General features: G+C 45.6%; 1 protein-coding gene and 1 long non-coding RNA gene across 2 annotated transcripts in view; both read right to left on the bottom strand.

Moving 5' to 3' along the window:
- LOC124027372 (probable E3 ubiquitin-protein ligase HERC1) overlaps positions 1 to 16,906 on the bottom strand; it is a 31,325-nt gene that overhangs the window by 3,919 nt on the left and 10,500 nt on the right. Inside the window, exons 4-6 of the mRNA XM_046339820.1 lie at positions 15,100 to 15,252; positions 10,243 to 10,368; positions 1,041 to 1,220 (exon numbers count right to left, since the gene is read on the bottom strand). Of these exons, the coding sequence (XP_046195776.1) occupies positions 1,041 to 1,220; positions 10,243 to 10,368; positions 15,100 to 15,252 (459 nt within the window). The remainder of the gene's footprint in view (positions 1 to 1,040; positions 1,221 to 10,242; positions 10,369 to 15,099; positions 15,253 to 16,906) is intronic.
- LOC124027373 lies at positions 7,619 to 8,872 on the bottom strand. Its single transcript, XR_006837398.1, has 3 exons — positions 8,821 to 8,872; positions 8,367 to 8,424; positions 7,619 to 7,678 (listed from the first exon to the last, which is right to left on the bottom strand). It is a non-coding gene; the product is annotated as an uncharacterized LOC124027373 (long non-coding RNA).

Here is a 16,906-nt window from a genome sequence, read left to right as displayed (position 1 = left end):
TAATACAGACAGACACAGGATGAGACAAACACTGTCTGTGTAGAATAATACAGACAGACACAGGATGAGACAAACACTGTCTGTATAGAATAACACAGACAGACACAGGATGAGACAAACACTGTCTGTATAGAATAATACAGACAGACACAGGATGAGACAAACACTGTCTGTATAGAATAACACAGACAGACAAACACTGTCTGCATAGAATAATACAGACAGACACAGGATGAGACAAACACTGTCTGTATAGAATAACACAGACAGACACAGGATGAGACAAACACTGTCTGTATAGAATAACACAGACAGACACAGGATGAGACAAACACTGTCTGCATAGAATAATACAGACAGACAAACACTGTCTGCATAGAATAATACAGACAGACACAGGATGAGACAAACACTGTCTGCATAGAATAACACAGACAGACACAGGACGAGATGAACACTGTCAGCCCCTTATCATCTGAACCGAGATCAGCCCTAACCATGTCTAGTCTGGCTAACAGCTGATGTCAGCCCCTTATCATCTGAACCGAGATCAGCCCTAACCATGTCTAGTCTGGCCAACAGCTGATGTCAGCCCCTTATCATCTGAACCGAGATCAGCCCTAACCATGTCTAGTCTGGCTAACAGCTGATGTCGGCACCTTATCGTCTGAACCGAGATCAGCCCTAACCATGTCTAGTCCGGCTAACAGCTGATGTCGGTCGGTGGGGATGACCTTTCTCACTCACCCCTTTCATGATCTGGAACCTCTGGGAGAGGTGTGTGTGTGTGAGTATGTATATGTGTGTGTGTGTGTGTATGTGTGTGTGTTTATGTGTGTGTGTGTGTGTGTGTGTGTGTGTGTGTGTGTGTGTGTGTGTGTGTGTGTGTGTGTGTGTGTGTGTGTGTGTGTGTGTGTGTGTGTGTGTGTGTGTGTGTGTGTGTGTGTGTGTGTGTGTGAGTGTGTGTATGTATGTGTGTGTGTGTGAGTGTGAGAGAGAGAGAGTGTGTGTGTGTGTGTTGGCAGCGGTGGTTGTCTTACCCTGTCCACCTTCATGATCTGGAACCTCTGGGAGATGTCAGCTGTGTTGGCGGGCAGCCTGGACCGTCCCGAGACGAAGCGCATGAACAGAACCCTCTCCTCGTTGGAGAAGTCCTCTAGGGTCTGCCAGAACCACTGGACCTGAGTGTGATGCGCTTCTACCTCACGGTACCGCACAACCTGGAAATAACACAGCCATTACCTCACGGTACCACACTACCTGTAATTAATACAGCCATTACCTCATGGTACCACACTACCTGTAATTAATACAGCCATTACCTCATGGTACCACACTACCTGTAATTAATACAGCCATTACCTCATGGTACCACACTACCTGTAATTAATACAGCCATTACCTCATGGTACCACACTACCTGTAATTAATACAGCCATTACCTCATGGTACCACACTACCTGTAATTAATACAGCCATTACCTCATGGTACCACACTACCTGTAATTAATACAGCCATTACCTCATGGTACCACACTACCTGTAATTAATACAGCCATTACCTCATGGTACCACACTACCTGTAATTAATACAGCCATTACCTCATGGTACCACACTACCTGTAATTAATACAGCCATTACCTCATGGTACCACACTACCTGTAATTAATACAGCCATTAATACAGCCATTACCTCATGGTACCACACTACCTGTAATTAATACAGCCATTACCTCATGGTACCTCACTACCTGTAATTAATACAGCCATTACCTCATGGTACCACACTACCTGTAATTAATACAGCCATTAATACAGCCATTACCTCACGGTACCACACTACTTGTAATTAATACAGCCATTACCTCATGGTACCACACTACCTGTAATTAATACAGCCATTACCTCATGGTACCACACTACCTGTAATTAATACAGCCATTACCTCATGGTACCACACTACCTGTAATTAATACAGCCATTACCTCATGGTACCACACTACCTGTAATTAATACAGCCATTACCTCATGGTACCACACTACCTGTAATTAATACAGCCATTACCTCATGGTACCACACTATCTGTAATTAATACAGCCATTACCTCATGGTACCACACTACCTGTAATTAATACAACCATTACTTCATGGTACCACACTACCTGTAATTAATACAGCCATTAATACAGCCATTACCTCATGGTACCACACTACCTGTAATTAATACAGCCATTACCTCATGGTACCACACTACCTGTAATTAATACAGCCATTACCTCATGGTACCACACTACCTGTAATTAATACAGCCATTAATACAGCCATTACCTCATGGTACCTCACTACCTGTAATTAATACAGCCACTAATACAGCCATTACCTCATGGTACCACACTACCTGTAATTAATACAGCCATTACCTCATGGTACCACACTACCTGTAATTAATACAGCCATTACCTCATGGTACCTCACTACCTGTAATTAATACAGCCATTAATACAGCCATTACCTCATGGTACCACACTACCTGTAATTAATACAGCCACTAATACAGCCATTACCTCATGGTACCTCACTACCTGTAATTAATACAGCCATTAATACAGCCATTACCTCATGGTACCACACTACCTGTAATTAATACAGCCATCACCTCATGGTACCTCACTACCTGTAATTAATACAGCCATTACCTCACGGTACCACACTACCTGTAATTAATACAGCCACTAATACAGCCATTACCTCATGGTACCTCACTACCTGTAATTAATACAGCCATTACCTCACGGTACCACACTACCTGTAATTAATACAGCCATTTCCTCACGGTACCACACTACCTGTAATTAATACAGCCATTTCCTCATGGTACCACACTACCTGTAATTAATACAGCCATTAATACAGCCATTAATACAGCCATTACCTCATGGTACCTCACTACCTGTAAATAACACAGCCATTACCTCACTGTACCACACTACCTGTAATTAATACAGCCATTACCTCATGGTACCACACTACCTGTAATTAATACAGCCATTACCTCATGGTACCACACTACCTGTAATTAATACAGCCATTACCTCATGGTACCTCACTACATGTAATTAATACAGCCATTACCTCATGGTACCACACTACCTGTAATTAATACAGCCATTAATACAGCCATTACCTCACGGTACCACACTACTTGCAATTAATACAGCCATTACCTCATGGTACCACACTACCTGTAATTAATACAGCCATTACCTCATGGTACCACACTACCTGTAATTAATACAGCCATTAATACAGCCATTACCTCACGGTACCACACTACCTGTAATTAATACAGCCATTACCTCATGGTACCACACTACCTGTAATTAATACAGCCATTAATACAGCCATTACCTCATGGTACCACACTACCTGTAATTAATACAGCCATTAATACAGCCATTACCTCATGGTACCTCACTACCTGTAATTAATACAGCCACGAATACAGCCATTACCTCATGGTACCACACTACCTGTAATTAATACAGCCATTACCTCATGGTACCACACTACCTGTAATTAATACAGCCATTACCTCATGGTACCACACTACCTGTAATTAATACAGCCATTAATACAGCCATTACCTCATGGTACCACACTACCTGTAATTAATACAGCCATTACCTCATGGTACCTCACTACCTGTAATTAATACAGCCATTACCTCATGGTACCACACTACCTGTAATTAATACAGCCATTAATACAGCCATTACCTCACGGTACCACACTACTTGTAATTAATACAGCCATTACCTCATGGTACCACACTACCTGTAATTAATACAGCCATTACCTCATGGTACCACACTACCTGTAATTAATACAGCCATTACCTCATGGTACCACACTACCTGTAATTAATACAGCCATTACCTCATGGTACCACACTACCTGTAATTAATACAGCCATTACCTCATGGTACCACACTACCTGTAATTAATACAGCCATTACCTCATGGTACCACACTATCTGTAATTAATACAGCCATTACCTCATGGTACCACACTACCTGTAATTAATACAACCATTACCTCATGGTACCACACTACCTGTAATTAATACAGCCATTAATACAGCCATTACCTCATGGTACCACACTACCTGTAATTAATACAGCCATTACCTCATGGTACCACACTACCTGTAATTAATACAGCCATTAATACAGCCATTACCTCATGGTACCTCACTACCTGTAATTAATACAGCCACTAATACAGCCATTACCTCATGGTACCACACTACCTGTAATTAATACAGCCATTACCTCATGGTACCACACTACCTGTAATTAATACAGCCATTACCTCATGGTACCTCACTACCTGTAATTAATACAGCCATTAATACAGCCATTACCTCATGGTACCACACTACCTGTAATTAATACAGCCACTAATACAGCCATTACCTCATGGTACCTCACTACCTGTAATTAATACAGCCATTAATACAGCCATTACCTCATGGTACCACACTACCTGTAATTAATACAGCCATCACCTCATGGTACCTCACTACCTGTAATTAATACAGCCATTACCTCACGGTACCACACTACCTGTAATTAATACAGCCACTAATACAGCCATTACCTCATGGTACCTCACTACCTGTAATTAATACAGCCATTACCTCACGGTACCACACTACCTGTAATTAATACAGCCATTTCCTCACGGTACCACACTACCTGTAATTAATACAGCCATTTCCTCATGGTACCACACTACCTGTAATTAATACAGCCATTAATACAGCCATTAATACAGCCATTACCTCATGGTACCTCACTACCTGTAAATAACACAGCCATTACCTCACTGTACCACACTACCTGTAATTAATACAGCCATTACCTCATGGTACCACACTACCTGTAATTAATACAGCCATTACCTCATGGTACCACACTACCTGTAATTAATACAGCCATTACCTCATGGTACCTCACTACATGTAATTAATACAGCCATTACCTCATGGTACCACACTACCTGTAATTAATACAGCCATTAATACAGCCATTACCTCACGGTACCACACTACTTGTAATTAATACAGCCATTACCTCATGGTACCACACTACCTGTAATTAATACAGCCATTACCTCATGGTACCACACTACCTGTAATTAATACAGCCATTAATACAGCCATTACCTCACGGTACCACACTACCTGTAATTAATACAGCCATTACCTCATGGTACCACACTACCTGTAATTAATACAGCCATTAATACAGCCATTACCTCATGGTACCACACTACCTGTAATTAATACAGCCATTAATACAGCCATTACCTCATGGTACCTCACTACCTGTAATTAATACAGCCACTAATACAGCCATTACCTCATGGTACCACACTACCTGTAATTAATACAGCCATTACCTCATGGTACCACACTACCTGTAATTAATACAGCCATTACCTCATGGTACCTCACTACATGTAATTAATACAGCCATTAATACAGCCATTACCTCATGGTACCTCACTACCTGTAATTAATACAGCCATTAATACAGCCATTACCTCATGGTACCACACTACCTGTAATTAATACAGCCATTAATACAGCCATTACCTCATGGTACCTCACTACCTGTAATTAATACAGCCATTAATACAGCCATTACCTCATGGTACCACACTACCTGTAATTAATACAGCCATCACCTCATGGTACCTCACTACCTGTAATTAATACAGCCATTACCTCACGGTACCACACTACCTGTAATTAATACAGCCATTACCTCATGGTACCACACTACCTGTAATTAATACAGCCATTACCTCATGGTACCACACTACCTGTAATTAATACAGTCATTACCTCATGGTACCACACTACCTGTAATTAATACAGCCATTACCTCATGGTACCACACTACCTGTAATTAATACAGCCATTACCTCATGGTACCACACTATCTGTAATTAATACAGCCATTACCTCATGGTACCACACTACCTGTAATTAACACAACCATTACCTCATGGTACCACACTACCTGTAATTAATACAGCCATTAATACAGCCATTACCTCATGGTACCACACTACCTGTAATTAATACAGCCATTACCTCATGGTACCACACTACCTGTAATTAATACAGCCATTACCTCATGGTACCACACTACCTGTAATTAATACAGCCATTAATACAGCCATTACCTCATGGTACCTCACTACCTGTAATTAATACAGCCACTAATACAGCCATTACCTCATGGTACCACACTACCTGTAATTAATACAGCCATTACCTCATGGTACCACACTACCTGTAATTAATACAGCCATTACCTCATGGTACCTCACTACCTGTAATTAATACAGCCATTAATACAGCCATTACCTCATGGTACCACACTACCTGTAATTAATACAGCCACTAATACAGCCATTACCTCATGGTACCTCACTACCTGTAATTAATACAGCCATTAATACAGCCATTACCTCATGGTACCACACTACCTGTAATTAATACAGCCATCACCTCATGGTACCTCACTACCTGTAATTAATACAGCCATTACCTCACGGTACCACACTACCTGTAATTAATACAGCCACTAATACAGCCATTACCTCATGGTACCTCACTACCTGTAATTAATACAGCCATTACCTCACGGTACCACACTACCTGTAATTAATACAGCCATTTCCTCACGGTACCACACTACCTGTAATTAATACAGCCATTTCCTCATGGTACCACACTACCTGTAATTAATACAGCCATTAATACAGCCATTAATACAGCCATTACCTCATGGTACCTCACTACCTGTAAATAACACAGCCATTACCTCACTGTACCACACTACCTGTAATTAATACAGCCATTACCTCATGGTACCACACTACCTGTAATTAATACAGCCATTACCTCATGGTACCACACTACCTGTAATTAATACAGCCATTACCTCATGGTACCTCACTACATGTAATTAATACAGCCATTACCTCATGGTACCACACTACCTGTAATTAATACAGCCATTAATACAGCCATTACCTCACGGTACCACACTACTTGTAATTAATACAGCCATTACCTCATGGTACCACACTACCTGTAATTAATACAGCCATTACCTCATGGTACCACACTACCTGTAATTAATACAGCCATTAATACAGCCATTACCTCACGGTACCACACTACCTGTAATTAATACAGCCATTACCTCATGGTACCACACTACCTGTAATTAATACAGCCATTAATACAGCCATTACCTCATGGTACCACACTACCTGTAATTAATACAGCCATTAATACAGCCATTACCTCATGGTACCTCACTACCTGTAATTAATACAGCCACTAATACAGCCATTACCTCATGGTACCACACTACCTGTAATTAATACAGCCATTACCTCATGGTACCACACTACCTGTAATTAATACAGCCATTACCTCATGGTACCTCACTACATGTAATTAATACAGCCATTAATACAGCCATTACCTCATGGTACCTCACTACCTGTAATTAATACAGCCATTAATACAGCCATTACCTCATGGTACCACACTACCTGTAATTAATACAGCCATTAATACAGCCATTACCTCATGGTACCTCACTACCTGTAATTAATACAGCCATTAATACAGCCATTACCTCATGGTACCACACTACCTGTAATTAATACAGCCATCACCTCATGGTACCTCACTACCTGTAATTAATACAGCCATTACCTCACGGTACCACACTACCTGTAATTAATACAGCCACTAATACAGCCATTACCTCATGGTACCTCACTACCTGTAATTAATACAGCCATTACCTCACGGTACCACACTACCTGTAATTAATACAGCCATTTCCTCACGGTACCACACTACCTGTAATTAATACAGCCATTTCCTCATGGTACCACACTACCTGTAATTAATACAGCCATTAATACAGCCATTAATACAGCCATTACCTCATGGTACCTCACTACCTGTAAATAACACAGCCATTACCTCACTGTACCACACTACCTGTAATTAATACAGCCATTACCTCATGGTACCACACTACCTGTAATTAATACAGCCATTACCTCATGGTACCACACTACCTGTAATTAATAAAGCCATTACCTCATGGTACCTCACTACCTGTAAATAACACAGCCATTACCTCACGGTACCACACTACCTGTAATTAATACAGCCATTACCTCATGGTACCACACTACCTGTAATTAATACAGCCATTACCTCATGGTACCTCACTACCTGTAACTAACACAGCCATTACCTCACGGTACCACACTACCTGTAATTAATACAGCCATTACCTCATGGTACCACACTACCTGTAATTAATACAGCCATTAATACAGCCATTACCTCACGGTACCACACTACCTGTAATTAATACAGCCATTACCTCATGGTACCACACTACCTGTAATTAATACAGCCATTAATACAGCCATTACCTCACGGTACCACACTACCTGTAATTAATACAGCCATTACCTCATGGTACCACACTACCTGTAATTAATACAGCCATTAATACAGCCATTACCTCACGGTACCACACTACCTGTAATTAATACAGCCATTACCTCATGGTACCACACTACCTGTAATTAATACAGCCATTACCTCATGGTACCACACTACCTGTAATTAATACAGCCATTACCTCATGGTACCACACTACCTGTAATTAATACAGCCATTACCTCATGGTACCACACTACCTGTAATTAATACAGCCATTACCTCATGGTACCACACTACCTGTAATTAATACAGCCATTAATACAGCCATTACCTCACGGTACCACACTACCTGTAATTAATACAGCCACTAATACAGACATCAATACAACAATCAGTCAGTCAGGCAGTCAATCAGTCAGTCAGCCAATCATCACTTAGTTAATCAGTCAGTCAGTCAGTCAGCCAATCATCACTTAGTCAATCAGTCAATCAGTCAGTCAGCCAATCATCACTTAGTCAATCAGTCAGTCAGTCAGTCAGCCAATCATCACTTAGTCAGTCAGTCAGTCAGCCAATCATCACTTAGTCAGTCAGCCAATCATCACTTAGTCAGTCAGTCAGCCAATCATCACTTAGTCAGTCAGGCAGTCAGTTCGTCAGCCAATCATCACTTAGTCAGGCAGGCAGTCATCACTTAGTCAGTCAGCCAATCATCACTTAGTCAGTCAGTCAGCCAATCATCACTTAGTCAGTCAGTCAGGCAGTCAGTTCGTCAGCCAATCATCACTTAGTCAGGCAGGCAGTCAGTCAGCCAATCATCACTTAGTCAATCAGTCAGTCAGTCAGCCAATCATCACTTAGTCAGTCAGTCAGTCAGTCAGTCAGTCAGTCAGTCAGTCAGTCAGTCAGTCAGACAATCATCACTTAGTCAGGCAGTCAGTCAGCCAATCATCACTTAGTCAGTCAGCCAGTCAGTCAGCCAGTCAGCCAGCCAGTCAGTCAGTCAGCCAGCCAATCATCACTTAGTCAGTCAGTCAGCCAGTCAGTCAGTCAGCCAGTCAGTCAGTCAGTCAGCCAGTCAGTCAGTCAGCCAGTCAGTCAGCCAGTCAGTCAGCCAGTGAGTCAGTCAGTCAGCCAGTGAGTCAGTCAGGCAGTCAGTCAGCCAGTGAGTCAGTCAGGCAGTCAGTCAGCCAGTCAGTCAGTCAGTCAGTCAGTCAGCCAGTGAGTCAGTCAGTCAGCCAGTGAGTCAGCCAGTCAGTCAGTCAGTCAGTCAGCCAGTCAGTCAGTCAGCCAGTGAGTCAGTCAGTCAGCCAGTCAGTCAGTCAGTCAGTCAGCCAGTCAGTCAGCCAGTCAGTCAGTCAGCCAGCCAGTCAGTCAGTCAGTCAGTCAGCCAGTCAGTCAGTCAGTCAGTCAGTCAGTCAGTCAGTCAGTCAGCCAGCCAGTCAGTCAGTCAGTCAGTCAGCCAGTCAGCCAGTCAGCCAGCCAGTCAGTCAGCCAGTCAGTCAGTCAGCCAGCCAGTCAATCAGTCAGTCAGCCAGTCAGTCAGCCAGTCAGCCAGCCAGTCAGTCAGTCAGTCAGTCAGTCAGCCAGTCAGTCAGCCAGTCAGTGCATATTGAAATCACTTTACAGCAAAACAATGAGATGAAAACAAACGGAAGACAGTAATAAAGTAATGAGACCTTCTTGAGCACATCCACACTGATCTCTGGCATCCCACAAACCATCTGTTCCAGTTGTTTGGCTGTGAGGAGGGAGAGGAGAGGGACAGGGACGATCCAGGACATGCCCTCACGCACCACCGCCACCTGGGAGAGAAGGGGGGGGGGAGAAAGGGATAGGGGGAAGAGAGAGGGATGGGGAGAGAGAGGAGAGAGAGAGAGAGAGGAATAGGGGAGGGAGAGAGAGAGGGGGAGCGAGAGAGAGGGGGGATCGAGAGGGATGGTTGAGAGGGATAAGGGGAGAGGGAGGGATAGAGGGAGAGAGAGGGAGGGAGGGAGAGAGAGAGAGGGGGGAGAGAGAGGGATGGGTGAGAGGGATAAGGGGAGAGAGAGGGATAGAGGGAGAGAGAGGGAGGGGAGGGAGAGAGAGAGCGGAGGGAGAGAGAGGGATGGGTGAGAGGGATAAGGGGAGAGAGAGGGATAGAGGGAGAGAGAGGGAGGGGAGGGAGAGAGAGAGGGGAGGGAGAGAGAGGGATAGGGGAAGGAGAAAGACAGGGGAGAGAGACGGGGGGGAGGGGAGATATGAAACAAGAGTTTCCAGGTGAGAGTTAAACACAAAACTAACAGAGAAATGTACTGTACTCTCACACCTTAGAGTCTAACACTTATAAATACAGTCTAGTTATAGTTATATACTGAACCATGACGTTTCTACAATTATAAATATAGTTGTTCCCATGCCAACCAAGCTGGGTGTTAAGATTACTTAGAAAAATTCCAGGCATGATTCTTCATCTTAAAACCAATTCAGAATTGAGTTTCTATTATAGAAGAGCGCAGTGCCTCTTGTATATATTGAATTCTTTCATTAAGATATCTCAAGTTTCAGAGTGGAGGAGAGGTCTGCTGAGTTTCTCTGAAACGAAAAGCCTCGGGGCCATAGCCTAAGTGTAGTGCAGAGAGCTCGATAATGTCTCGTAGAGAAGACACCACGAAGACGAAGGTCTGAAAGCAGCAGGTGGCCACGGTGTGTTAGTCACCGAAGAGGAAGATCTGAAAGCAGCAGGTGGCCACGGTGTGTTAGTCACCGAAGAGGATGGTCTGAAAGCAGCAGGTGGCCACGGTGTGTTAGTCACCGAAGAGGAAGGTCTGAAAGCAGCAGGTGGCCACGGTGTGTTAGTCACCGAAGAGGATGGTCTGAAAGCAGCAGGTGGCCACGGTGTGTTAGTCACCGAATAGGAAGGTCTGAAAGCAGCAGGTGGCCACGGTGTGTTAGTCACTGAAGAGGCAGGTCTGAAAGCAGCAGGTGGCCACGGTGTGTTAGTCACCGAAGACGAAAGTCTGAAAGCAGCAGGTGGCCACGGTGTGTTAGTCACAGAAGAGGAAGGTCTGAAAGCAGCAGGTGGCCATGGTGTGTTAGTCACCGAAGAGTAAGGTCTGAAAGCAGCAGGTGGCCACGGTGTGTTAGTCACCGAAGAGGAAGGTCTGAAAGCAGCAGGTGGCCACGGTGTGTTAGTCACCGAAGAGGAAGGTCTGAAAGCAGCAGGTGGCCACGGTGTGTTAGTCACCGAAGAGGAAGGTCTGAAAGCAGCAGGTGGCCACGGTGTGTTAGTCACCGAAGAGGAAGGTCTGAAAGCAGCAGGTGGCCACGGTGTGTTAGTCACCGAAGAGGCAGGTCTGAAAGCAGCAAGTGGCCAGCACCGAAGAGGAAGGTCTGAAAGCAGGTGGCAGGTGGTGTTTAGTCACCGAAGAGGAAGGTCTGAAAGCAGCAGGTGGCCACGGTGTGTTAGTCACCGAAGAGGAAGGTCTGAGCAGCAGGTGGCCACGGTGTGTTAGTCACCGAAGAGGAAGGTCTGAAAGCAGCAGGTGGCCACGGTGTGTTAGTCACCGAAGAGGAAGGTCTGAAAGCAGCAGGTGGCCACGGTGTGTTAGTCACCGAAGAGGAAGGTCTGAAAGCAGCAGGTGGCCACGGTGTGTTAGTCACCGAAGAGGATGGTCTGAAAGCAGCAGGTGGCCACGGTGTGTTAGTCACCGAAGAGGAAGGTCTGAAAGCAGCAGGTGGCCACGGTGTGTTAGTCACCGAAGAGGATGGTCTGAAAGCAGCAGGTGGCCACGGTGTGTTAGTCACCGAAGAGGATGGTCTGAAAGCAGCAGGTGGCCACGGTGTCTTATCACCGAAGAGGATGGTCTGAAAGCAGCAGGTGGCTCACGGTGTGTTAGTCACCGAAGAGGATGGTCTGAAAGCAGCAGGTGGCCACGGTGTGTTAGTCACCGAAGAGGAAGGTCTGAAAGCAGCAGGTGGCCACGGTGTGTTAGTCATTAAGAGGATGGTCTGAAAGCAGCAGGTGGCCCGACTGATTTTGTTAGTCACCGAAGAGGATGGTCTGAAAGCAGCAGGTGGCCACGGTGTGTTAGTCACCGAAGAGGAAGGTCTGAAAGCAGCAGGTGGCCACGGTGTGTTAGTCACCGAAGAGGATGGTCTGAAAGCAGCAGGTGGCCACGGTGTGTTAGTCACCGAAGAGGATGGTCTGAAAGCAGCAGGTGGCCACGGTGTGTTAGTCACCGAAGAGGATGGTCTGAAAGCAGCAGGTGGCCACGGTGTGTTAGTCACCGAAGAGGATGGTCTGAAAGCAGCAGGTGGCCACGGTGTGTTAGTCACCGAAGAGGATGGTCTGAAAGCAGCAGGTGGCCACGGTGTGTTAGTCACCGAAGAGGATGGTCTGAAAGCAGCAGGTGGCCACGGTGTGTTAGTCACCGAAGAGGAAGGTCTGAAAGCAGCAGGTGGCCACGGTGTGTTAGTCACCGAAGAGGATGGTCTGAAAGCAGCAGGTGGCCACGGTGTGTTAGTCACCGAAGAGGATGGTCTGAAAGCAGCAGGTGGCCACGGTGTGTTAGTCACCAAAGAGGAAGGTCTGAAAGCAGCAGGTGGCCACGGTGTGTTAGTCACCGAAGAGTAAGGTCTGAAAGCAGCAGGTGGCCACGGTGTGTTAGTCACCGAAGAGGATGGTCTGAAAGCAGCAGGTGGCCACGGTGTGTTAGTCACCGAAGAGGATGGTCTGAAAGCAGCAGGTGGCCACGGTGTGTTAGTCACCGAAGAGGATGGTCTGAAAGCAGCAGGTGGCCACGGTGTGTTAGTCACCGAAGAGGAAGGTCTGAAAGCAGCAGGTGGCCACGGTGTGTTAGTCACCGAAGAGGATGGTCTGAAAGCAGCAGGTGGCCACGGTGTGTTAGTCACCGAAGAGGAAGGTCTGAAAGCAGCAGGTGGCCACGGTGTATTAGTCACCACCCGCTGGTGGTTAATGAACTACGGCAGACATGTAGAATCCACGGCAAATTAACACAACATGAGGCGATAGGACGACCAACAGCCGCTGTCAGACGTGTGTGCTGCCTCTCGGAACTCCGTCTGTCTATCTGGTGCAGGCGGTACTCGATGGTGTTGTCTGTGTCGTACCTGTCTGTCTATCTGGTGCAGGCCGTACTCGATGGTGTTGTCTGTGTCGTATCCGTCTGTCTATCTGGTGCAGGCGGTACTCCTGTGTGTCGTACCTGTCTGTCTATCTGGTGCAGGCGGTACTCCTGTGTGTCGTACCCGTCTGTCTATCTGGTGCAGGCGGTACTCCTGTGTGTCGTACCTGTCTGTCTATCTGGTGCAGGCGGTACTCCTGTGTGTCGTACCTGTCTGTCTATCTGGTGCAGGCGGTACTCCTGTGTGTCGTACCCGTCTGTCTATCTGGTGCAGGCGGTACTCCTGTGTGTCGTACCTGTCTGTCTATCTGGTGCAGGCGGTACTCCTGTGTGTCGTACCTGTCTGTCTATCTGGTGCAGGCGGTACTCCTGTGTGTCGTACCTGTCTGTCTATCTGGTGCAGGCGGTACTCCTGTGTGTCGTACCTGTCTGTCTATCTGGTGCAGGCGGTACTCCTGTGTGTCGTACCCGTCTGTCTATCTGGTGCAGGCGGTACTCGATGGTGTTGTCTGTGTCGTACCTGTCTGTCTATCTGGTGCAGGCGGTACTCCTGTGTGTCGTACCTGTCTGTCTATCTGGTGCAGGCGGTACTCCTGTGTGTCGTACCTGTCTGTCTATCTGGTGCAGGCGGTACTCCTGTGTGTCGTACCCGTCTGTCTATCTGCTGCAGGCGGTACTCGATGGTGTTGTCTGTGTCGTACCTGTCTGTCTATCTGGTGCAGGCGGTACTCCTGTGTGTCGTACCTGTCTGTCTATCTGGTGCAGGTGGTACTCCTGTGTGTCGTACCTGTCTGTCTATCTGGTGCAGGCGGTACTCCTGTGTGTCGTACCCGTCTGTCTATCTGCTGCAGGCGGTACTCGATGGTGTTGTCTGTGTCGTACCTGTCTGTCTATCTGGTGCAGGCGGTACTCCTGTGTGTCGTACCCGTCTGTCTATCTGGTGCAGGCGGTACTCCTGTGTGTCGTACCTGTCTGTCTATCTGGTGCAGGCGGTACTCCTGTGTGTCGTACCCGTCTGTCTATCTGGTGCAGGCGGTACTCGATGGTGTTGTCTGTGTCGTACCTGTCTGTCTATCTGGTGCAGGCGGTACTCCTGTGTGTCGTACCCGTCTGTCTATCTAGTGCAGGCGGTACTCTATGGTGTTGTCTGTGTCGTACCAGTCTGTCTATCTGGTGCAGGCGGTACTCCTGTGTGTGTGTGTGTGTGTCGTACCTGTCTGTCTATCTCGTGCAGGCGGTACTCCTGTGTGTGTGTGTGTGTGTGTTGTACCTGTCTGTCTATCTCGTGCAGGCGGTACTCCTGTGTGTGTGTGTGTGTGTGTGTGTGTGTGTGTGTGTGTGTGTGTCGTACCTGTCTGTCTATCTCGTGCAGGCGGTACTCCTGTGTGTGTGTGTGTGTGTGTGTCGTACCTGTCTGTCTATCTCGTGCAGGCGGTACTCGATGGCCCGGGCTACATACTCCTTCCTGTTGGAGAAGGTCAGAGGGATGCTGTTTCCCCCGGGGATAATAGGAACCATCTTACCGTCTGCACTCTGACCCACGAACGAATCCAGAGGAATCATCTAGAGGGAGGAGCACAACAGTAAAACATCACTTCATCTGAATTCAAGTTGGGGGTCAATTCCATTTGTAGAGAGTTGATTCAGAATCCTGTCAGATCCCTTCCTCTTTATTCCATGTCTCTCTCTCCGCCACCTCTCTCTCTCTCCTCCTGCTCCTTCCTCCATCTTTCCCTCTCTTGGCTAGGAGACTGTGGGCCTGAGAGGCCATTTCTCTCTCTCCCCCCTCTCTCCCTTCCTCTCCCTCTCTGGACTCTCTATCTATCCTGGCTGTGGTCCTTCCTTCACAAGACAGGGAGGCCATGTCTCTCTCTCCCCCCTCTCCCTTCCTCTCCCTCTATTATCTATCCTGGCTGTGGTCCTTCCTTCACAAGACAGGGAGGCCATGTCTATCCCCCCTCCCTCTTCCCCCCTCTCTCCTCACTCATACCTCTGGACTCTCTATCTATCCTGGCTGTGGTCCTTCCTGGGAGGCAGGCCAACTGGCCAATCCCTAGACAGGATGTGCTATCACCATACCATTGCATTATATGTGTGTCTGTGTGTTTCTGTGTGAGAGAGAGAGGAGCCAGTCCAGTAGAGTCCAGTATTATCACCATACCATATTATCACCACACCATATTATCACCACCACCATATTACCACCACACCATATTATCACCATACCATATTATCACCATACCATATTATCACCATACCATATTATCACCACACCATATTATCACCATACCATATTATCACCATACCATATTATCACCATACCATATTATCACCATACCATATTATCACCATACTGAGAGACCTCACCATACCATATTATCACCATACTGAGAGACCTCACCATACCATATTACCACCATACCATATTATCACCATACAATATTATCACCACACCATATTATCACCATACCATATTATCACCATACAATATTATCACCACACCATATTATCACCATACAATATTATCACCATACAATATTATCACCATACCATATTATCACCGTACAATATTATCACCGTACCATATTATCACCATACCATATTACCACCATACCATATTATCACCATACCATATTATCACCATACCATATTATCACCACACCATATTATCACCACACCATATTATCACCACACCATATTATCACCACACCATATTATCACCGTACCATATTATCACACCATATTATCACCATACCATATTATCACCATACAATATTATCACCACACCATATTATCACCATACCATATTATCACCATACTGAGAGACCTCACCATACCATATTATCACCACACCATATTATCACCACACCATATTATCACCATACCATATTATCACCATACTGAGAGACCTCACCATACCATATTATCACCATACCATATTATCACCATACAATATTATCACCACACCATATTATCACCATACCATATTATCACCATACAATATTATCACCACACCATATTATCACCATACCATATTATCACCATACCATATTATCACCATACAATATTATCACCACACCATATTATCACCACACCATATTATCACCATACCATATTATCACCATACCATATTATCACCATACAATATTATCACCACACCATATTATCACCACACCATATTATCACCACACCACCATACCATATCACCATACCATAT

This window comes from Oncorhynchus gorbuscha, unplaced genomic scaffold (assembly GCF_021184085.1).
Source record: "Oncorhynchus gorbuscha isolate QuinsamMale2020 ecotype Even-year unplaced genomic scaffold, OgorEven_v1.0 Un_scaffold_3147, whole genome shotgun sequence".
Taxonomy (NCBI): Eukaryota; Metazoa; Chordata; class Actinopteri; order Salmoniformes; family Salmonidae; genus Oncorhynchus; species Oncorhynchus gorbuscha.
This window is presented reverse-complemented; position numbering and strand designations above follow the sequence as displayed.